This window comes from Microcaecilia unicolor, chromosome 7 (genome assembly GCF_901765095.1).
Source record: "Microcaecilia unicolor chromosome 7, aMicUni1.1, whole genome shotgun sequence".
Taxonomy (NCBI): domain Eukaryota; kingdom Metazoa; phylum Chordata; class Amphibia; order Gymnophiona; family Siphonopidae; genus Microcaecilia; species Microcaecilia unicolor.
In genome coordinates this window covers 249,776,465-249,800,885 of record NC_044037.1, presented here as the reverse complement: position 1 = coordinate 249,800,885, position 24,421 = coordinate 249,776,465, and the positions used below count along the sequence as shown (strand labels likewise).

The window sequence follows — 24,421 nt, the reverse complement described above, 5'->3', positions numbered from 1 at the left end:
TATAATTTGTACCAACTGAGGGACTTTATTCAGTTTGGGTATTACTGTGATAATAACCTCTGTGAATCTACTAGCTGAGGCATCTGAGGGATCTAAGGAAAGTGAATAGTTGTATTAAAGTTGAGAAGAAGTGAATTTTGAGATAATTAATAGAATTCAATGGGAAATGCCATCTGGCACCTGGTGCTTTGTGTGAAGGAAGATCTTTAAGAGCTTGCAAATGTCGTCCATAATTGAACGGCTTTCAAGAGAGTATTATTATCTAAGGAGGTCCATTGTGGGTGTTTTAAGATAAGAAAGAAAGTTTTCTATTTTTGCAAAGTCTCCGTCTGTCTCGTTGTATAAAGTGCATTATAGAATTGATGAAATTATTTCAATATTTCAGAAGTTGAGGTTACAATTTTATTTTAGTGGTCTTAAGGGATGAAATCTGAACTTTGTTTTTCTGTATTTAAGGTAAATTAGCTAGCATCTTACCACTTTTGTTGCCTCCCATGTAATATTGGGTTTTGGTTTGAAAATCTCTTGTGTGGCCCATTTCACTTAGCCATTATATTGTATTTATATTGAGCTGATACATTTCATTAAAAATTGTTGTTTGAGAAGCTAGAAATTTAACTTTCACATTCTTTAATTTGCTTTCCTAAAATTGTCAAGTGTAATAGGCTTGTTCTTTTATTTATATGCTGCTATGGATATTAGTTCACCTTTTAGTGTTGCCTTAAAAGCCTCCCATATAATTAGTGGAGATAATGCTTCTGATGAGTTATTTTGAAAAATTCAGAAATGAAGTTAGTGATTCGTACCTTAATCTTTTCGTCTTGCAGAAGGTTAACATTTAGACGCCAGTTAGGGGATTTAGTGCAAGTCAGATATGGGTAGGTTAAGTTTAGGGAGATAGGAGCATGATCTGATATGACAATTGATGTATAGCAGCTCCTGAGGTTGACGAGAGCAAGGATGTGGAGAGTACAAAATAATCAGTTCTAGAAGAAACTATTGTGGGATGGGGAAAAGTGTGTGTAGTCTCTAGTGTTAGGAAATTTTATTCTCCAAGGATCTATTAAATTAAATTGGATAATTAACATTGCAATGTGACTGCAGCTTTAGAAGTGCATTTGGAGACATGAGAACTTTTATCTAACCAGATATCAGGTTGGAGATTAAAGTCACCAGATATAAGTATGGGGATAGGATCAAAAGAAGAAATTGTGTGAAACAATGAGGTGGAAAATAATCTGGTGAATCAGATATTCGGTGCATAAATGTTTACAAGTAGTAACTGTTGAGTGGAGATTTCTACTGTAGCTATTAGCCAGTGTCCCTCATTATCAGATAATTGCTCATGTACACTAAGCTGTAAATCTTTATGAAAGAGTATGGAGACTCCATTCCTCCTCTCTATTGAAGGAGCATCCATAGATTGTGATATCATTTGTAAGGAGAGATTAGCTACTTAGGTTGGTGATATGCGTTTCCTGTAAAAATGTAATGTATGGTCTGAACTTTTTGAGGTGTGTGAATATTTCTTACGTTTGGACAGGATGCTTTAAACCATTTACATTCCAAGAAACTACTTTAAGAGCTGTAGTGGGAAGGTTGTCAGCTATTGTGATGCAAGGGAAGATGATCTATGAATGAATGATATGTCACCTCTCTTGTAACAGCAGAAAATAAAACAGGAAAACACCTTTCCCGTGCAGAACAAACCCTAAAGACATATAGAGCTACCTAAACTTCGCTCAGTCAATTTATAAATACTTGTTAAATGGTGCCAATGCCTATGACTAAAAGAAGCAAATGGATGAATCATAGAGATCATACCCTGTCAACAAGAAGCATATTTCAATATTTATAGTTTATATAGGTATTAGAATAGTGTGTCTAAGAAAATATTAACCTACATAACACATTAGAACATCAGGACTTTATAACATATACTAGACTTTGAGCCCGTAAAAACGGGCTATTATAGGAAGGGGGGGTTGAAAGGCCCGCCCCCACCGCCGAGTTCGCCGCTGCCCCTCCCCCTCCGAGTTCGCGCCCCCCCACCGAGCCGTCATCACCCACCTTCCACCCGGCCGGGCCCTCGCTCCGCTATTGAAACAGCGAGGGGTCCGGGAACGCAGCACTGAGCTCTGCTGAGCTGCCGACGTCGGCCTTCGTTCTTCTTCTCTGCCTGTCCCACCCTCGTGTGACGTAACGTCATCGAGGGCGGGACAGAGGCAGAGAAGAAGAAGGAAGGGCGATGTCGGCAGCTCAGCAGAGTTCAGTGCTGCATTCCCGGACCCACGCTGTTTCAATAGTGGAGCGAGGGGCCCGACCGGGTAGAAGGTGGGTGGCGGCGGCGACTCGGGTGGGGGAGCATTAGACGGCAGTGTCCCTCCCTCAGCAATGCGCAGTACAGACCCTCTGTGTTCCGCCCCCCCGTCATCACGTATTGACGTGGGGGCGGGGCAGAGAAGGTCTCTACTGCGCATTTGCGAGTGAGTACGGTCACTCGCCGTTTATATGTTTGATAAGCATAACATAGTGCCTAAATTAACAAGTTTAGTCAGACACTTTAACTTAACATAAATGATATTATAGCCAAAAATCATAATATGACCTCATGAGGCAGTAATATAATTATTGGGAATAAGAAGAAAAGCCTTCCAACTTATCCTGACATTCTGTGGGATTAGAGCTGGTCCAAATGTGCCTACAGTTGTTCTGGAGAGTCAAAGGTTTTGGTGATGTTGTGGAGTGTAACTGTCATTGCGGGCGGGACATTGCAGGCCGAATCTTAGCTTAGGTCTCATATCCAGAAAAGCTTTCCTCTTCCTCGCTGTTGTTTTAGCGCGATCTGGAACTATGAGACTAGATTTGCCGTCAATGTATATGGCAGGATGGCTATGAGCAGTGGTTAATATCTGCAATGCCTGCTGAAACCTCAGTAGCTTCGCCATGATGGGCCTGGGATGCGGCTGATTGAGCTTCTTGGAAGAAGGCACTCGATGCACACGCTCAAACTCTAACGGAGGTTCAAAGATAATATTGAGCACAGAAGGAATTCAATTATTTAAAAAATCTATTAGTTCCTCTAGGCCTTCTTTCAATACCATTATTCTAATGTTATTCTGCCTGGAGCTGTTAGCCAGGTCTTCGATGTCAAGCTCCAGTTTTTTAAGCTGTGCCGCTGAAGTTTCCTTGAAGACGGGCCACTTGTAATGCTGTTTGATCATGTCTCTTCTCTAATTCTTTTGCTCGAATTTGAATGCAAACAGTGATTTGGTAATGTTTGTAACTTCTGCCTTCAGTTCACAATTGGTTTCATAATTCTTCGAGGTTAGATCTCGGAGTGCTCGAAGTTCTTCTAATACCCGCCTCTGTCAGTGCAGGAGAGGATTTCCCGGGCGCCATTTTCTCTGGTGTCGGGGATCCAACTTTGTCCTCTTTGATCCTGAAATGACGGACGCAGAGGAATCCACTTTTCATGCTTTTGAACTTGACATAGGGTAGATGGTTGGAATTGAGCTGAGAAGCAGAAAAAAAATCTTGATTAGTACACTATTCTAGTTGATTTTCTTGTCTTGCTGGCAGGAGATGGGAGATCAGGCATCCATCGTAGTCAACAGCTCATTAGCGCCCCCAGTAAGATTTTTTTTTTTGGAGACTTAGTCAAGAGCCAGGAAACAGCTTCAGTGATCGAAAAAATGGAATGCATACATATCGAACTTCAGCAAGGAATTCTGCTCATCTCTTACTACCTATTGTCAACAGAGGTCCCATGTGTGGCCGAAACTAACATGTGTTGCCTGTTCCCTGCTTGGAACTCCTGCCACCAGCTGATCATCAGAAGGTTCATTTTCAGTTGCAGGATGAACAATTGAGGAATGTAGAGTAGAACTGAGATCTGACTCTGTAGAGGATATATTTTTTACATAGTTTGAAATGGTTGTTTCTTGTAGTTCATTTTAATAAATGTTTTCTTGCATATTTAACAGTTATGTTTATTGTTTTGTATTGAATTTTAACAAGTTATAGGGCATAGTTTGTTTTGTTTGAATTTACAAGATTTTTTAAATGCGAATTGAGTATGGGAATGGGAAAGAAAACTGGGGGATGGTGTGGGGATGGAAAAGAATTGACTGGGGATGGTGAGAGGACAGTAGCAATATGATGGGATGGGTTAGGATGGAATAGAATTGACTGGGGATGAATGGGATAAGGACCAGATTATGTCCCCATGTACACCTCTACTGCAGGTCTTAACACAGCATTTTTCAAGGTATTCATGCATGTCTCTGAATCTCTTGTCTTTGTAGAATATGCTTGAAAGCAGGGTTAACAAGGAATAGAACTCAGGAAGAAAATGGAGTGAATGGAAACTGGATTATCTAAATGTCATGTTGGTCATAAAACCCACATGGATGCTGTGATAAAATTTAGAAATCTGAACTGAAGACTTCTGAAAAATCAATTGACTTACCCCAAATTCTTAACAGGAAAGAATTAATCTATGGAATAAATCAACTGCTTATGAGGTAAAGGATTTAATTGATAATGGCCTACCAGCTGTGAAGCTATGCTCATCCATGTTATCTGTGCAGGAAATCCATAAAACTTCCAGCCAGCTGGAAAAGTAAGATGAATAATAATATTTATTTATAACCCGCATTATCATAAAATTCTAAGCGAGGAACAAAATTATATACATAATGAAATAATACATTATAAGCAACGCACTGGACCATGAGACATGTCATCAAAATGTAAACAAATCTACTATAATAATTTGCACCTCCAACGTTCTGAAGCTGACTGTTGAAGCCCGGTTCGTAATGTCTGAAGCCTTCCGGTGACGTCACCGTGTTGCCCGGGAAACCGTGACGCGTCTCAAGCACGTGCGGTACGAGTTCGCACCACCATCTCCATCCTCTCCCAGTTCAGCAGTCCGGCCACCCCAACTTCCCCTTCCGAGTTGCAGGATGCCCCCCCTCCCCTTCAAGTTGCAGGACGCCCCCCTCCCTCCCTCCTTCCACTCCCCTCCGAGTTCCAAGCTCCCCTCTCCTCCGAGTTACACCCCCCGCCTCCCTTCCTCGAAGTGCAAGCAGGACCTGTCCTCCGACAGCCCCTCGCCTTCCTGCGTGCCGGCTGTAATTTAAAAATTGTTACCTCGGGGTCCGGTGTCAGCATTGAAGTTGAGTGGTGCTTCACACTGCCTTCCCATCTGTCTGAGCTCTGCCTCTGGTCCCGCCCTCATTTCCTGTTTACGGAAGGACGGGACCAGAGGCAGAGCTCAGACAGATGGGAAGGCAGTGTGAAGCACCGCTCACCTTCAATGCTGACGCCGGACCCCGAGGTAACAATTTTTAAATTACAGCCGGCACGCAGGAAGGCGAGGGGCTGCTGGAGGATAGGTCCTGCTTGCACTTTAAGGGAGGGAGGTGCGGGGGCATTGAACTCGAAGGAGAGGGGAGGCATGGAACTTGGAGGGGAGTGGAGGGAGGGAGGGGGCGTCCTGCAACTTGAAGGGGAGGGGGGCCATCCTGCAGCTTGAAGGGGAGGGGGCCATGGAACTTGAAGGGCAGGGGAGGGGGGTCCTGAAACTTGAAGCAACTTGAAGGGGAGAGGGGGCCGTCCTGCAGCTTGAAGGGGAGGGGGGCCGTGGAACTCGAAGGGCAGGGGAGGGTGGTCTTGTAACTTGAAGGGGAGGGAGACCTGGAACTTGGAGGAGATGGAGGGAGGGAGGGGGCTGGAACTCGGACGACAGAGAGGGACAGAGGGAGGGAGGGAAGGGGCCATGGAACTTGGAGGGGAGGGGGCTGGAACTCGGACGACAGACAGGGAGAGAGGGAGGTAGGGAGGGGGGCGTGGAACCTTGCTAGTGCCCGTTTCATTCCTCTACGAAACGGGCCTCTTTTACTAGTAACAAAATAAACTGAAAAAAGTTCATAATATATAACAAAGTGTCCTCATTCTTCAGTAGTCCATATACTTGAGTAAAGAATTACATTTTCAGTTCTTTCTTAAACTGAGTAATGTCTGTATGGAGCGAAGCCCAACAGGTAGTGCATTCCATAATTTTGGGCCAATTATTTAAAAAAAATAGAGGATCTGTACTCTTCCATATTCATTTATCAAAAGGATGGAACATCAAGCATATTCTTTTGAGAAGATCTCAGGGAACTTGATGGCTCAAAACAGAGCATAACAATGGAGAAACACAATTATTTAAAACTTTAAAAACTAGTAACAAAATTTTAAATTTGGTGCGATATTTCATAGGGAGCAATGCAAAGACTTTAGGAGAGATGTGATCAAAATGTGATATACCTTTAGTTACCCTAGCTATAGAATTTTGAGTCACTTGAAGTGAATACATAACTAGAATTATTAAATCTGCAGTAGTCAATGCAATCAGCTTTCACACACACTTAGTTGACAAAGGTACAGATATTTGTGGTTACAAAATGTTAATATTTATTAAATTTAGGAAAATTGGTAATCCCACACATGTCTGTTTTTGCTGGAATTATTGTGTTAGTAATTTATGACAGTGCTGCAATAAGCAGTTTTATTGTGATACCAATTTTGATATGCAGAGAATGGTGATGTTTATCTCCTGTGGTGCAATCAGAGATGCTTGGAATATTAAGGCCCTTATTTTAGAATCTCTATTCTTGTTTTGGTAATCTGAAAACCGGCTTTCAGACCTCCATGTTGCATGGACATCTAAATCTTGATTTTATAAAGCCAGGATCTGGATGTCTAAAACTGCAGTATATTCATATGGCAAGGGTGTGTGGTATGGGTATGTTTTAGGGTGGGACTAGGGAGGAGGCAAAATATGGACATCCATCTTCAATTTCAGAAGAGGAAGGGAGTAGGGGTCGTCCAGGTTCAAAAAGATGGATATCTGTGTTTAGACCTGGTACTTGCACAACCAGGAGAAAGGTGCTCTGCTTGAGCAGTTCTCCAATGGAAGCAGTAAGGAAAAGTATTTTCCTGTCTCTGGAGGGTTCAGAATTAAAAAAAAACAAAAAAACAAAAAGAAAATTACAGAAAGTTGCAGTGGGATTTGAACTGTCATTCTCTGGTTCTCTACCCTGGCTGGGCTGTTGTATTCACAGTGCTTTTTTTGTGCCGGTACGCCGTACTGGCACCTTTTTTTTTTTTTAGGTCCCGCTCCCGTCCATTCCTGCTCCGTTTAAATATTGCCGGTCGCGATTCTCCTCTCTCCCCTGCCCTCCCCTCCCCTCCATGCCAGCAATTCTCTCTCCCCTCCCCTGTCCTCCATGTCCGGCATGTCCCCTCTCTCCCCTGCCCTCCCCTCCCCTCCCCTCTCCAAGTCACGACGAACCGGCCAGCAGTGAAGACAGCGGTACTCACAGAGGCAGGCACGCATGGCGCAAGCAGATTTGTCTCCTCTGATTTCGCGTTGCTTCCCTCTCAGCACGTCCTGCCCCTCTCAGCATGTCCTGCCAGGGTGGGACGTGCTGAGAGGGAAGCAATGCGAGATCAGAGGAGACGAACCTGCTTGCGCCCTGCCTCAGTGAGTACCGCTGTCTTCACTGCTGGCCGGTTCGTTGCGACTTGGAGAGGGGGAGGGCAGGGGAGAGTGGGGACATGGAGGGGCAGGGGAGGGGAGAGAGAATTGCTGGCATGGAGGGAGGGCAGGGGGAGAGGAGACATGCTGAACATGGGCAGGGGAGGGAGGAGAATTGCTGGGCATGGATGAAGGGAGGGCTGTGGGGGAGAAGGAGACATGCTGGACATGGGCAGGGAGGGGCAGGGGAGAGAGGAGAATTGCTGGGAATGGATGAGGGGAGGGCAGGGGAGGGGAGGTGACATGCTGGGCATGGAGGGCAGGGAGGGGAGAGAGAAGTGCTGGACATGGAGGGGGGGAGAGCAGGGGGAGAGGAGACATGCTGGACATGGGCAGGGGAGGGAGGAGAATTGCTGGACATGGATGAAGGGAGGGCAGAATCGCTGGACATGGAGGGGAGGGCAGGGGGGAGAGGAGACATGCTGGACATGGGCAGGGGAGGGCAGGGGAGAGAGGAGAATTGCTAGGCATGGATGAGGGGAGGGCAGGGGAGGGAGGCGGCATGCTGGGCATGGAGGACAGGGGAGGGGAGAGAGAAGTGCTGGACATGGAGGGGAGGGAAGGGGGAGAGGAGACATGCTGGACATGGGCAGGGGAGGGAGGAGAATTGCTGGGCATGGATGAAGGGAGGGCAGAATCGCTGGACATGGAGGGGAGGGCAGGAGGGAGAGGAGACATGCTGGACATGGGCAGGGGAGGGCAGGGGAGAGGGGCGACATGCTGGGCATGGAGGGCAGGGGAAGGGAGAGAGAAGTGCTGGACGTGGAGGGGAGGGCAGGGGGAGAGGATATATGCTGGACATGGGCAGGAGAGAGAGGAGAATCACTGGGCATGGCATGGGTGGCTGGAGGGGGCAGGGAAGAGGAGGGTTGCTGGACATGGATGAAGGCGAGGGAAGAGAGTGAGGGAGGAAGGAGATGAGATGAGGGAAAAGGAAGAGAGGAGAAAAACTGCACATGGATGTAGAAAAATAGGCAGAAGCTGGATCCACTGGACAGTCAAGTCTGCGGAGGACCCAGCTTTTACATACGGATGTAGGGCAAGAAATGAAGAAGAAAGGCGGAAAAGTAAAGAACTAAATGGAAAGGAAGCCCTGGAAACGGAGTTAAGAGGACAGATAGCAGCAGAATCAGATACTGAGCCAGCATGATCAGAAAACAAAGTCACCAGACAACAAAGGTAGAAAAAAATCATTTTATTTTCATTTTTGTGCCTGGAATATGTCCAATTTGAGAATTTACATCTGCTGTCTTATTTTGCACTGGGTATACTGGAGCTGTAACAGCTTACAGAAATTATTTATAATGAAAAAAAAATCACATTTTTTTCTCCTATACTAGTATAATATTTTCAATGATGACTGTTTATATGCGCTATGGCTGGTATAAGGGGTGTGGCTAATGTGGGTGTGGTTATAATAGGGGTGGAGTCATATGTGGTGACTCCGCCCACAATGAGTACCGGCACCTTTTTTTCTACAAAAAAAGCACTGTGTAATCATTAGTCTACTCCTTCACATAGGAGTGTCTGTGGAGCCTTTTTTTATAATATGGATGTTACTGTGCTGCTACAAATATGTCCATATCCCGCATTCATAGTTTTGATGTTTTAGTTTGTAAAATGGATGTTCATGCTGGCGAACATTTTGCCATTAGCATGTGGCCATTAAAACAGATTAGCATGTGAGCCCACCATCTATTATGTAGGCGGTAAGGACTTGCATGCTAAGCATGCGCTAATTGGTTAGCACATGGTAATGTAGCTGTGCTAATTACCACAGAACATGCCCACTCTCCACCCCCAGACATGTCCCCTGCACTATTAATACAAAAAATAAGAAATTTGGCTATTTTACCCCAGTTGTAAAAATGGCCTTAGCGTGTGGGAAAGACCTGCCTAAGGGAACACTAAAGCCAGTGGCATGTGTGTGTTAGAAGTACTAGTGCATGGAGAGAGGGAGGATTGGAAGTGTTGCAAGTAGCCTTGAGAGTGTCTGGATAGTTTTCCTGAAACCCTTCCTTGTTGCGGCAGTTCTGAACTTTATCCTTTAAGATTAAATGCAAAGGAAGTGTGCTTCCAGCCTGGTTTTGAGGAGCAAGGCATTGTGATAGAAGCAGATGCACAGGTGGTACAAGACAAAGAACTTTGTGCAGAGGGGGTAGTGGACATGGTAGGCATAAGGTAGGTTTACTGGTGTCACGGCCACAGCCGTGCGCCAAGGCCCAACTTTTCCGCTGACATCGGTGGGTGCCGGGGCCCAGGTCCACTGCTCCTCCAGGGTGTCGAGCTGTCTCCTCTGGGCGGCGTGCCACCCACTCAGCTGCTCCTAGGGTTCTGTCAGGCAAGAAGCTCCTTATAAATGGCCTTCCATTGGAGTGCTTCCAGATGCCTCCCAATGACATCACTGGCAGAGGGTCTTATTAGGAACCCGGTGACTCTCCTACAGTGCCTTCACAATGGGTCTTCTGGTCCTGCCTTGAGTGAGTTGCAGCTTGTTCGTCTCCAGCCCTGCCTCATCCTCTTCCAGTCTCCAGCCCTGCCTCATTCTCTTCAAGTCTCCAGCCCTGCCCCAGCCTCTTCCAGTCTCCAGCTCCGAGTCCTAGCTGTCTTCAGCCCAGCTTGTCCTGACTCCAGTCTGCCTTTAGTGCCTGGTCTGTCCAGTCTGGGTGGCGCGCCTGCCGTCAGTCGAGGCCTAGCTAACCATTGGGTTGGCTGGGTAGCGTCAACTTGGCTGCAGCCCAAGGGCTCACCCTCCCGAGTGTGACAACTGGCCTGCTTCCTGCTTTAGCTCTGCTTTGATCTCTTCAGCCGATGTGGGTGCAGCATCTGGCTACCATCTTCCATTCCTCAATCTACAGGAAAATAGATCTACAGCAGTTTTTTTTAATACAGCACATGCAGCCTATAGCCCTGTGAGTCTATAGCTCTTATGTATCCTGGTGATGCTTGTGTGAAGTCGATGGCTATGTCATGCAGCTGGTTGTCCCTGGAAAATCCTATTTAGCCCCTTACAACACTTTTACTGCATTTACTCATTTACTCCTATCCTTGTATAACTCCTCCAGTCTTGTGTCAGCAATAGGCAAGGCACCAAGCAGGTGTCAAGGGCTGAGCATGTACACCCTCAAGCTATGTTGCTATTTAGGATACAGAGTTTGACTGGGTCCTTAGTAGGGCTGCATCATAGGCCATATTATGCATCTTTTCCTTCTAGGTATCCTTTCAGGGGCATTTTTGAAAGAGAAGGGTGCCCATCTTCCGACACAAATCGGGAGACGGGCGTCCTTCTCTCAGGGTCGCCCAAATCGGCATAATCGAAAGCCGATTTTGGGCGTCCTCAACTGCTTTCCGTCGCAGGGATGACCAAAGTTCCCGGGGACGTGTCGGCAGTGTACCGAAGGCGGGACAGGGGCGTGCTTAACAGAGGGCCTTCTCGGCCGATAGTGGAAAAATGAAGGGCGTCCCTGACGAGCATTTGGCTGACTTTACTTAGTCCCTTTTTTTCACGACCAAGCCTCGAAAAGGTGCCTGAACTGAGCAGATGACCACCGGAGGGAATCGGGGATAACCTCCCCTTACTCCCCCAGTGGTCACCAACCCCATCCCACCAAAAAAAAAAAAATTAAAAACATTTTTTGCTAGCCTCTATGGCAACCTCAAATGTCTTATCCAGCTCCCTGACGGCAATATGCAGGTCCCTGGAGCAGTTTTTAGTGGGTGCAGAGCACTTCAGGCAGGCAGACCAGGCCCATCCCTCCTACCTGTTACACTTGTGGTGGTAAATGTGAGCCCTCCAAAACCCACCCGAAACCCACTGTACCCACATGGAGGTGCCCCCCTTCACCCATAAGGGCTATGGTAGTGGTGTGCAGTTGTGGGGAGTGGGTTTTTTTTTTGGGGGGGGGGTCAGCACACAAGGGAAGGGAGCTATGGACTTGGGAGCAATTTCTGAAGTCCACTGCAGTACCCCCTAGGGTGCCCGGTTGGGGTCCTGGCATGTGAGGGGGACCAGTGCAGTACGAATGCTGGCTCCTCCCATGACCAAATGCCAGGGATTTGGCCGTTTTTGAGATGGGCGTCCTCTGTTTCCATTATCGGCGAAAACCGAGGTTGCCCATCTCTAAGGGCGACCTAACGTTGAGATTTGGGCGTCCCCGACCGTATTATCGAAACAAAAGATGGACGCCCATCTTGTTTCGATAATATGGGTTTCCCCGCCCCTTCGTGGCGCTGTCCTTAGAGATGGGCGCCCTTAGAGATGGTCTTCCCCATTCAATTATGCCCCTCCACGTGCTCTCCCTTTAGTATAGATTATCCCCTGTATGAAGAAGGACTACCTGAAAAATTTCAGATTTGTTAACTAAAGCTACCTTCAGATTAGCAGTCACATTAAAGCAGATAGTTTCTGAAATTGCAAGCATGTTTTCCAGGATTTGGAATAGTATTATTGGATGACCTGATCTAAAAAGCCTCCACTGTCCATTCAGCAGCTGAGAATGTAATCCATCTATGCTTCACTTGCATATCATCAGGATTCTCTAATCAGCATTCATATGAGGTACTAAGAGATTGTGTGCACCCTGTGACTTTCAACCTTAATTTATTTTCTTGTGATTCTAAGACTGTAGCAATGGTAAATTATCTTCCTGTACATCCACCTCACCTTGGCCCAGTTTAGCAGACACTAAGGGTGTAATTTTATAATAGTGTACTTAGTTTTAAGTGCCAAGAAGGCACCAATCTGGAGCCTCTTTTATAAGGGAAAGTATTTGTCTACTTTTCTTTATACATTACTAGTGTAGCAGGATAAATATGTGCATATATTTTAGGCATGAGCACTTACACTAGCCGTAGAGCTGGTGTAAATGCTTGCACCTAGATTGTAAAAAAATGTATGTAAATGATACTTTGTATAATTTATGTACGTGACTATGTGCCGTGCCCACAATCCTCCCAGACGTCACTCATATGTGTGCCCATTTTCAAATTGTGCCATCACATTAAAGCACCAGTTTATAGAACAGCATGCTACTGGAATAATGGCATTTACACGCATATGTGTGCATATATCATGTGTTTGCCAGTATTCTAGTCATTTACAACTTTCTTGGCACATGACTTCTTCCTTCCTTCTTTCCCACTTTTACATTCAGTGTCTTTTGGCTCCCTTCATGTGTTTACCCGTACATCTTCTGTTTTCCCCTGTCACTGCTGCAGTCTCCATGCATGCACTGTCTGCTCTGCTGGTCCCCTGCTCCAGAACAAGCCGTTGGTGTTATAGAGCTGCCCTGCCATAGGACTTAGACAATACAATTTAACATTTATAGTGAAGATCTTTGTGCATGATAATAATAAGAGTACTATACAGTAAGGTCTTAACATGCAAGTTGAGCTGCCTCTGCCCCAGCACAAGAAGTTGACGTCAGGGTGGCAGGGGACCAGCAGAGCTGACGGTGCAGATGGAGACTGCTTTGTGTTCTTTTTCTGCCTCTTATGCAGATCTGGATTAGCTGCAGCAGTGGTAGAGGTGAGAGCTTCAGGGAGGTGAGGAGGGTGTTATACTGGGCTCTGTGTACCCTCTGCCGAGGTCTCATGTACCCCTTGGGGTACATGTACTGCATGTTGAGAACCTGTCTCCTAGCAGAGTAATTTTACTAAGCTGCAGTAAGCAATGACGCATGCTTACTGCAGGTTAAAATCCACTACTGCAGGGTGCGCTGAGGCATCCCGCAGTAGTTTCATGTTTGGTGCACGCTACCAACATGCTAAAATATGTTTTTACACTGGGGGGCATGTTTGGGGCAGAGAGTAGTTGTGTCCTGTGCTATTCATCACCACACACTAACCAATTAGCATGTGGTTAGCATGGGAGCCCTTACCACCTACATAATGAGTGGCGATAAGGTCTCACACACTAGTGGGGAAATTAGTGCGTGGCCATTAATGGAGTAAATGGAAAATGTGGCCATTTTACAGTTGCACTAAAAGTGGCCTCATAGTAATAGCACAGGTCACGTTTTAGCGCAGCTTAATGAAAGGGCCCTAAGGTACTTGTAACTGGTATATGTTTGTTTATTAAAGAATTTACTATACTCCCTGGCTTTTCAGGTCACAATGGTTTATAAATCTATGAAATTACAGAAACTCACAGAGCTTCAATAAAAATAGGAAAGATGCAACTCAACCTTCACACAAAAACCAGACACAATTTAAATTCAAATTACCCCCCCCCCCCAAAAAAAATCTAATCCTATATAATAATTTGCACCTCCAACGTTCTATGTCTGGATGCCTGGGTTCGTAACACAATTTCCATTGATTCGCCTTCACGTCTAAACATGATGACATCAGAGGGCGGATCAGTGAGAGGAAAGGGAAGCCAGCACCAGCCAGCCACAGAACGTTGGAGGTAAGGATAGAATCGTGGGAGAATTGCCCCCTCCCTCCCCTGTCCTCCGAGTTCCAGGCCCCCCTCCCTCCCTCTCCTCCGAGTGCTAACCCGAACTGCGTTGCCCGCCCTCTTCTCCCAGTCCTCCGCCTGCCCCTCACCTTCTTGTGTGCTGCCTAGAATTTAAAAGTTCTTACCTCGGGGTCCGGCAGCAGCAGTGAAAGGCGAGCAGGCACAGCGCTTCAGCCTGCCTTCCCTTCTGTCTCAGCTCTGCCTCTGGTCCCGCACTTCCGGAAACAGGAAATGAGGGCAACGCAGGTTGGGCTGCCACTCGGAGGGGAGAGAGAGAGGGAGGGAGGCGCGGGGGTTCTGGAACTCGGAGGAGAGGGAGGGAGGAGGGGGAGAGAGGGAGGAAGGGAAGGGGGGCCTGGAACTCAGAGAGAGAAGCGGGAGGGAGGGCGGGGGCATGGAACTCAGAGGAGAGAGAGGGGGGCATGGAACTCGGAGGAGAGGGAGGGGGGCCTGGAACTCGGAGGAGAGGGGGGCCTGGAACTCGGAGAAGAGGGAGGCCAGGAACTAGGAGGGAGGGGAAGGGGGAGGGAGGGGGCCTGGAACTAGGATGAGAGGGGGGCCTGGAACTCTGAGGACAGGGGGGAGGAGGAGAGGGGGGCCTGGAACTTGGAGGAGACGGAGGGAGGGGGGCCTGGAACTTGGAGGAGGCAGAGGGGGGCCTGGAACTCAGAGGAGAAGAAGGGGGGTAGGGAGGGGGCCAAGATGGAACTCGGAGGATAACCTTGCTAGCACCCGTTTTATTTGTTTGAGAAATGGGCGTGTTTTACTAGTGGTATATAAAATATATTGGAAAAGATATAGATAGTGTCATCAAGGTAGATTGTTTTATCAAGTTTCTATCGAAGTAGCAATGACAATAATAGATTTTAACATATTGCACTCATTGCATTATTTTTGCCTCAGGTAAATTAAAATAATGGCTCCAGGTCCACAAGCTCTAGTTTTCTAGATATATGGATAGAGTAGCAGATTGTATTATCATACCTTACTCTCTCCATCAATCTGCTTCTGTAGAGGTTAGCAAAGAGTGAAAATGCTGCTCTTTGTCTATTTGCTGGGATTTCCTTTTTAGCCACCTTCACCTTCGAAAGCTAGTCAAAAAATGTATTAACTTATGTCCAATAAAAAAGGTGTCATCTTATTTTCTTTTCCATGTTTTATTTTGTTCTATTTCTATTGATTACCTCTAAAAGTGGACTAACACGGCTACCACATCTCTACTTTTTAGCCACAAAATTGAGTAAATAAAGGCCACGGTGCTAGATATAATTACAATCGTACTTCAGAGTGATTTGACCTTATTGTTATCTTATCTAGTAATTTTATTCACCGATATTGATGAAAAACGATTCAGTTTTAAATGTGCAAAAATGAGTATCTGTAAGGAAAGCAATCATATTTCCATTTGAAGTCTTTGGAGGCAGTTCTGTAATTTTGTCCTGATGTGTTTGTTGACTTCAGCAGTAATTATAGCTGGCAAAAAGCCTGGGAACTGTGAAAAAGTCTGGACTGCACTAAAGGATTCATGACTTATGATTTGCAAGTTTTGTTTTTGTTGCAGGGCTAATCAATAAAAGTTCAGCTATTAAAATTATGAGATACTCTCTGCTAGTTGGTAAGGTTCTGAATCGGTTTCATTGGTAACATTAATGATTTCAACTTTGAGAGTATGTATTTTTGAGATCTGGATGAAGGTACTGTGGTTGCCATGTGAATCCACTTTAATATATAGAGAGTCAATAAACATTGTAAGTGATTCCTTTTTATTGGGCTAATTCAGTATATCTGTGTCTAGCTTTCTAGACCGTGAAGAAATTAAATTTATGTTCTCTTTATTTAGATCAACCAACAAGTTTTACAAAATACAATAAAACAGACTGTTTCATCATTCTGAGAACACCTCTTATCCACTAACCCAAGGAAGGAGGACTACCACAGCACTAGTTTTTTGTAGCCACAAACTGGTCAATGGGCTGCTATGGAAGGAAGTCTGTTGAGCCTTTCCCTCATATGCGGCTTGTACTCGTGCACCATGCAAACATTGTTCCACCAGAAGTTGATATTTTAGCAAACTAGCATCTTCTCAGTTGGATAGTATCATTTCCATGGCCAGTGACATGCAAACGTCCAGTAGTTGATATGGGAATTAACTAGGTGTCATGCTGTATAGACAGATTTAAAGATCAGTTCATAAGAAAGGCTAGTCTTAAGTGCAGTACATTTGTGAAGTGCTTCTAAACCTGTTTGCCAATAGGCCTTAATATTGCCAGACTCAAATATCATATGGAAAAGAGTCCATATTCCCTCTCAAAGGGGTCCAATATGCAGGATTGGCAAAGTAGTAGTTCTTGTGCTCTAGTGCAGTTAATACGTTTAAATATCACATAAGTGGTACGGAGTTAACCTAGGTGTTAAAGAAATTTGGGAGGGGGGTAGGGGGAAGTATTGCTTGGAATTCATGCTCCATTTCAAATGATTTCAAATAAAAAACTTTTCTTGTACGAAGTTATTGAATGTCATCACTTCTTGTTGAAGTTACCTCCGTCCCCTGCCCAAGCTGTGATCTGATAAGTTGTTCTCATTCTTTAATAAACCCTACCCCTGGTCTGGTCTAGATCCTGTGAGAACCCCCAAGGTGTCTGGTATCCCTCCCTATGTGTCCTTCACTCCTTCATAACTGTAGTCCCGCGCGGCCTACTCGAAAGCATAGGCTGAGGGATGCAGCACTTGGTGAAGTAGAAGCCGAACATCCGGTCTCCAAAGCACCGCTTCCTGAAAGTGCAAGCCGAATTCCAAGAACCGCTTGCCAAAAGTGCAAGCCGATTCCTTTCCAATTCCCAGGAGAGGTTGGTCTCCTCCTTTGGTTCTCCTCTGCTAGCAAATCCTGCCTAGGAGTCCCTTTTTCTCTCAGGGTGAAGTTTACTTCTTTCAAAAGCTTTTCTGTTTACCCGTTGGGGCCAAACCCCCAAGGGTCCCAACAGTTTTCACAGGCTTCTGGCCTCTTGCAGCTCCCCAAGTCTTCTTTGAGCCTGATATAGTTCCTCCATGCAAATGGAATGCCAGTGTGTGCAGATCATTCAAACTCTTAGCTGTTCAGTTGTAGTCCTGTCCTACACCCCCCCCAGAAGCAATTCTACCACCCTCCTGAGGGTTAGTCCTGCCCTTGCTCCCTCCCAACTAGTCTCCTAGGACTGACTACTACCACCCCATGCAAGGCTTTGGGATTCACCCTAAATATGACAGTGAGTGTTATTCTGGACGTGAGCACTTGAGCCCAGGCCGGGGCCTCGTATAGGATTTTGGCCAAGGCCTAGGGTAGACCGAACAGGCCCTATGCGCACCACCCCAGCCACCAACCCCATACACACACAACAGCCAACAGGAACCACCAGAAAATGGGAGATAGGCCTTGAGACCCACCTGAATGCTCTATCGGGAACCCACTCGCACAGAGTCCAAGCAAGTGGGCCTCACAGCCGACCGGGAACCCAGTCACACTCTGGGAAGGGAGAAAGGACAACGAAGGGTCCCCCAAGGGACTGGAACACAAACAGCGCACACAGTGCAGGGGTAGAGACACAAGGGAAAGGGTGAGAGACAGAAGCCTCTAAAGGTATACACAAGGCTGTTCCACAGGGCGATCAAGAATACAGGAAGCCCCAGAAGGGAACACTCTAGGCTGTACCAAACAGCACACAGGGAAAGGGGAAGTCACTCAAAGGAATACTCTAAGATGTACCACTAGGCATTCAAGGAAAAAGGGAAACCACTTATAGGAATACACTAGGCTGTACCCCACAGCACTCAGGGAACTAGGCTGCACCTATAGCATACAAAGATACAGGAAGCCTACAAGAAACTCACTAGGCTGTACTGTACAGCGCACAAAGGGAAAGGAAAAAACTACCTATAAGAATACACAAAGCTGGCCCCACAACACACAAGGGAAAAGGGAACAGCAATAGGAATATACAGGATGGCAGGGAGGCCGGGGCTGCGGGAAGCTGTCATTTCCATGCAGGGGGGAGCAGCGGCGGCGTTGTCGGAAGGGGAAAAAAGAAAGCCAAGTGCTTGTCAGGGACGTCCTTGAAGGACGTCCATGTTAGGCAAGGACGTCCCTGAAGGACGAGCACTTGGGACACGCAGCTTGTTCTTTTTTTTTTTTTTTTTTTATATGGGTGTTAGACGCTATTTCTACTGGTCTCCATGGGTCCGTTCACAGTAGCCCCAGCCTAACGAGAGGTGCAGACCTCACGTTAGGTTTTCCACGGTAAGTGGAATTGGTAAACATTAGTGCATCTCATTATAATAGCCTTGCAACGGTAGTGCAGCTCATTATAATCATCTGCATTCCGTTTTCGTTTAGCTGCTACCATGATAGGAAAATGGCCTTTAGTGCATGCCAGGGTTTACTACTTGCTCGTTAATGGCTCGTTAATTGCTCGTTAAGTTTAGTGCATCTGGCCCAAGCTTACCACAAACAGCACAACATTAGAGCAGCAGAAAGCAGACCAGGTGTAGGGGAGTGAGACAATCAGGCTCATGCTGGGAATACCCAGCACAGACTCACACACACAGAATAAACAAGCACCAAGGAGAAGGCTAAACGCCAGCGTGAACCGAAACGCCCAAGCACAGGCTGGCTTCAGCTGAGCAAACAAAGCAATCAATGCTAAAGCAAGGATTGCAGGGAAGGCAGAATAAATAGATCAGGCTAAAATAGATCAGGCTTCTGATGTCTGCTGGCACAGCCCCTGACAAGCCAATCAGGAGCGAGTCCCAAACATTCCCCCGCCTATCCAGCAGAATCATAACAGTGAGGTCTAGACCCAAGTTGTTTTCTTGTAAGGGCCATGAGGATATTTCCCTTGTTCTGGGGGACCTACTTCCCAGTGATGGGTCATACACCCCGTCACAGTAACCCAGAGGTTTTCAACCTAGTCCTCGGGGCAAACCCAGCCAGTCGGGGTTTTCAAATATCTTCATTGAATTCAATGGGGATATCCTGAAACCCCCGACTGGCAGGTTGTGCCCCGAGGACTGGGTTGAAAACGTTTGCAACTAACCCATGCTCTCTTCTAACACAAGAGTTCTTACTAGGCATAAATTTATCAGAAATTTTCCTGTTAATTAATGGCTCCAATAGACTCAAATGCACCGGCTTTTGTATTGGTTTGGTTTGAAGTTTAGGAATCATGTTAATTCTACTATGAACAATCTTCGTTGGTTGCTGATTACTTTCTTAAACTATGCACAAAACTTAGTGTTGGCCTTTGATGTTAGTTGTTAGGGCCCTTGTATGTGAAGCGTCATCTTTTACATTATACCCTCATTGGCCACTTAGAACTATTCAATTGACTTTTCTTTGAATCCTCTGTCTTCGGAATATCAACCTACAAGAACTCAAAAGGAAAGCTATTTCATATACTGTTTCTGGACTCTGAAGTGCTTTTTGCAGAAGATTCCTCTCTGATGGGAGATTACTTAAGATTAGGGCTGTACATCGATTAAAAGTTTTAATCGCTTGATTAATTGCATAAAGTGCCCCTCTCACATTGCCTCCTATAGAATGCAATATATAGATAGCAGATGTAAATTTTCAAACCTGACATATTTCGATTACTAAAATACAAATAAAATCATTTATCTTACCTTTGTTGTCTGGTGATTTTATCTTTCTAATCATCTCTTTCCCTGTCTCTTGTTCTGCTTCCCTGTGCTCTGAACTCTGTTTCCATGGCCTCCTTTATAGCCATTGCTTTCTTTTTTTTCTCCTCCTTCACTTCCTGCCCTATATCCATCTTTGACATTCAATTTTTTTCTGTTTTTCTTCCTATTTCTCAAATATATCTTGTTTCCATCTCCTCTTATCTCCCTTCCCCTCCTCTCCATGGGCATCATCTCTTCCATCTATTTTCCCTTCCCCTACTCTCTGGGCACCATCTCACCCTTCTCTCTTCCTTTCCCCTCCCTTTCATGGGCACCATCTCACATATAAACCCCACTTGAGGCAGGATGCTTTGTCCAGATCTCTCCTCCCCCCCACTCGGACCGACATATCTTTCTGTATGCCGTGCCCCCCCCCCCCCCCCCCTTGCTCTGGAGTGGAGTGGAGGAGTGGCCTAGTGGTTAGGGTGGTGGACTTTGGTCCTGAGGAACTGAGTTCAATTCCCGGCACAGGTAGCTCCTTGTGACTCTGGGCAAGTCACTTAACCCTCCATTGCCTGCCACATTGAGCCTGCCATGAGTGGGAAAGCGCAGGGTACAAATGTTACAAAAAAAAAAATCTTTTTCTTTCTCCTACCCCTTCCCCCTGTTTGCTCCAGCAGATTTTTTTTCTTCTGCCACCCTTGGGTTCACTGGCATCTCATTCTCCCTCCCTATTCCCCTGGCGACCCTTCAAGATTGTCTGTACAATGGACTGCGCTAAGCACACACTGCTTCTCTCTTGCTGGAGACCTTCCTTTCCAGCATCCTGCATGTAGGAAACATGAAGTTTATTCAGAGTATACAGGATGCTAGAGAGGATGGGCTCCTGCTAGAGAGAAGCAGCATGTGCTTAGAGTAGCTGTCTGTACAGGCAAATTCAGAGGTACGCCAGGGGAGGGGGAGGTGATTAATGCGTTAAAATTATTAATGCAAACATTATCCAAAATGTTGCCAATTAATGTCAGTTGATTGTTAGCACCCAGTTATTGGCCCTTATTGGCTCATTAGCAAATTCAGATGCACGTGTATCTCAGGGTCACGTGGAAATTCATGCACAGAATTTGTGCGCCATATATAGAATCTGGGAGTTAAAGATCTTTTCTTATTCTTTAAAGACTGTACAAAATAGGTTTATTGCTTTTTTTGAAAAAAGCAATGAGCTGGAATTACATCATTTCTTTTAGTTCTTTTGCTTGTTTTTGAGTTTTTACATTTTATCACAAACAATTAGAAATGTAAGGGACACAGGCTGTAAGTAGCTGTTTATGATACAAAACGAGCCATCATAGCCAACTGCAGTTTTTGAGGTGTTTTTTTTAAGAAAATGAAGTTGAAGTGGTTTGCAATATATTGTATATACATTCATTGTAGATATCCTGAACAAGAGCCTTGTTGGAGATGTTTGGAGACCAGAGCTAATGACATTTGCTCGAGAACGAAAACATTATCCTTTGAAAATAAAGCGTGATATATTTTATTTATTACAGCTGTCATTTCAAGGAGCCAGGAAGAACCTGGAGAACTGGGGAAGGCAGTATTCATTCCCAAGGATGAGCAGGAGAAAATGAAAGAGCTGTTCAAAATCAACCAGTTCAACCTTATGGCTAGTGATTTGATTGCACTTAATAGAAGCTTGCCAGATGTAAGATTAGAAGGGTAAGTTTGCAATGTGAAATCTACTGTTCGTATTTTAGCCTTCAAGAATCTACTAATGAACATCCGTTTTACCATGGCTTCAGTTCTTAAAAGAAAATGGATTAAAATTAATTTGCGAACTTGACACATCCATGAGTAAGTGGAATTTGCTGGGTTGAGCCATTCATGATTTTTCAACAGTGCATATTTGTAAAATGGCAGTTCCCACTGAGACACCATGCCCTAATGCAGATTGTTCTCTAATATGCTACCGGAACTGAGAATATCTTGACTTGGACATCCTTATTCCAATCTGTACATAAGAACAGCCATACTGGGTCAGACCAATGGGTCCATCTAGCCCAGTATCCTGCTTCCAACAGTGGCCAATCCAGGTCACAAGTACCTGGCAGAAACACAATTAGTTGCACCATTCCATGCTACCAATTCCAGAGCAAGCAGTGACTTTCCCCATGTCCAGCTCAATAACAGACTATGGACTTTTCCTCCAGAAACTTGTCCAAACCTTTTTTTAAACCCAGATACACTAACCACTGTTGGCAACAAATTCCAGAGTTTTACTGTTTGTTGAATGAACAAATATTTCCTCCTATTTGTTTTAAAAGTATTTCCACATAATTTCATTGAGTGTTCCCTAATCTTTGTACTTTCTGAAAGAATGAAAAGTGTATTCACTTTTACCCATTCTACACCATGCAGGATTTTGTAGACCTCAATCATATCCCCCCTAGTTGTCTGATTTCCAAGCTGAAGAGCCCTAACATCTATGTTCTTTGTAAAATGGGGCTTCGTGTTTATTTCATAAAATACATGCATAATTTCCAGTTATGCCTCTGCTCCAATCATTCTTCACTTCCAGGAATCCTTATATGTATATTGAATAAAAAATAAGTGCTGTATTTTCCAGCCACCTACTTTTATGCATGCTCCCCACCTAAGTCTGTGGAACACTTCTACACGCTCAAGCTGCCTATAAAGTTATTTCCAAAGTTTTTACAGTTTGGAAAGTTAAATCTATGCATAGTCTGGCCGATACTGGAAAAATAGTATTTTAGTGCCTAACTGCAGATATTCAGCGGGAGATAACTGGTTATCTCTGCTGAACATTCGTGGTCAGCGGGTAGTTGCTAACTGACTGTATTGCGTGACATAGCTGATTAGGCATGACTATTCAGCGCCAAACCGGCTATGTTTAGCGGTTAAAGTAGGTTGCATAAATAGCAGGCCATTTTTTTTATTCATCTTATTTTATTTTTGCAGTAAAATTCAAAAACATACAATTGTATTATATGCAACCAATAAAAGCAGGAAAAATTGAAACAATAGAATGAATACCTGACAGTTTCCATTATACTTTTACATATTTATCCCCCCCCCCCCACAACTCCACATCTCCCCAACCATCAGTTCAATATCCAAATCACTATAACACTGTCCAAAAACAACAAGGGGGGGGGGGGACACACATGTGATCTCTTCCATGCGATTCCCAAAATACAAACACACAGTGTACCATTACCCACCACCCCAGTCCCCCCTCCCCCCCATCTGGAAGCAGCTGGACTCTTTCTTTTCAGCTGCTACACTGATTGGATACCTTGGGAGCACCTGGGTGTTGACTCCTCCCCCTCTGAGTGTATAGCTGTTGGACTTCTCTATAAAGCTGGTGTACATGGTGTAGTGCTGGTAACAAAGTGGTGGCATTGTGACAGCAAAGGAGTGCACAGAGGAGTTTGCTCCTTTGTGTGTACCTCTGTGACTTTTGGCCTTTATGGTGTTTTAGTTGGGGATTTATGAGATTTTAGTTGGTCATTTTGGACAGGATTGCTCATCTTTTTGTCATTTTTGATTCTGTGTAGTGCTCTGTTTAACTTGGAAATAATAGGCTGACTTTGTAATGGATCGCCAATTTTTGTAATTTGGAGCAGTGGTCATAGAAAGTTAGGGTGCCACTGAGGTAATTTAGTATGTTTTTAAGATTAGGATTACAAGAGGACCTTATGAGACTGGGAGACTAAATGGCAGATGATGTTTAATATGAGCAAGTGCAAAGTGATGCATGTGGGAAAGAGGAACCCGAACTATAGCTACGTAATGCAAGGTTCCACGTTAGGAGTCACCGACCAAGAAAGGGATCTCAGCGTCATTGTTGATGATACGTTGAAACCCTCTGCTCAGTGTGCTGCGCAGCTAAGAAAGCAAATTGAATTGTAGGTATTATTAGGAAAGGAATGGAAAACAAAAGTGAGGACACTGTAATGCCTTTGTATCAGTCCATGGTGCGACTGCGCCTTGAATATTGTGTTCAATTCTGGTCACCGCATCTCAAAAAAGATATAGTGGAATTAGAAAAGGTACAGAGAAGGGCGACAAAAATGACAAAAGGGGATGGGATGACTTCCCTATGAGGAAAGGCTCTTTAGCTTGGAGAAAAGACACCTGAGGGGAGATATGATAGAGGTCTATAAAATAATGAGTAGAGAGGAACGGGTAGACGTGAATAGTTTGTTTATTCTTTCCAAAAATACTAGGACTAGGGGGCATGCGATGACGCTACAAAGTAGTAAGTTTAATACAAATTGGAGAAAATTTTTCTTCACTCAACGTGTAATTAAACTCTTCAATTTGTTGCCAGAGAACGTGGTAAAGGCAGTTAGCTTAGTGGGGTTTAAAAAAGGTCTGCATGGCTTCCTAAAGGAAAATTCCATAGGAGTGGCCTAGTGGTTAGGGTGGTGGACTTTGGTCCTGAGGAACTGAGTTCGATTCCCACTTTAGGCACAGGCAGCTCCCTTGTGACTCTGGGCAAGTCACTTAACCCTCCATTGCCCCCTGTAAGCCGCATTGAGCCTGCCATGAGTGGAAAAGCGCGGGGTCCAAATGTAACAAAAATAAAAAAATTATTAAATTGTGAGGAAAATCCACTGCTATTTCTGGATAAGAAGCATAAAATGTATTGAACTTTTTTGGGATCTTGCCAGGCATTTGTGACCTGGATTGGCCACTGT

At 45.1% G+C, this 24,421-nt stretch overlaps 1 protein-coding gene across 1 annotated transcript in view; it reads left to right on the top strand.

The window, feature by feature from the left end:
* GALNT13 (polypeptide N-acetylgalactosaminyltransferase 13) overlaps positions 1 to 24,421 on the top strand; it is a 408,240-nt gene that overhangs the window by 116,617 nt on the left and 267,202 nt on the right. The window contains exon 2 of the mRNA XM_030210028.1: positions 21,248 to 21,416. Within this exon, the coding sequence (XP_030065888.1) occupies positions 21,248 to 21,416 (169 nt within the window). The remainder of the gene's footprint in view (positions 1 to 21,247; positions 21,417 to 24,421) is intronic.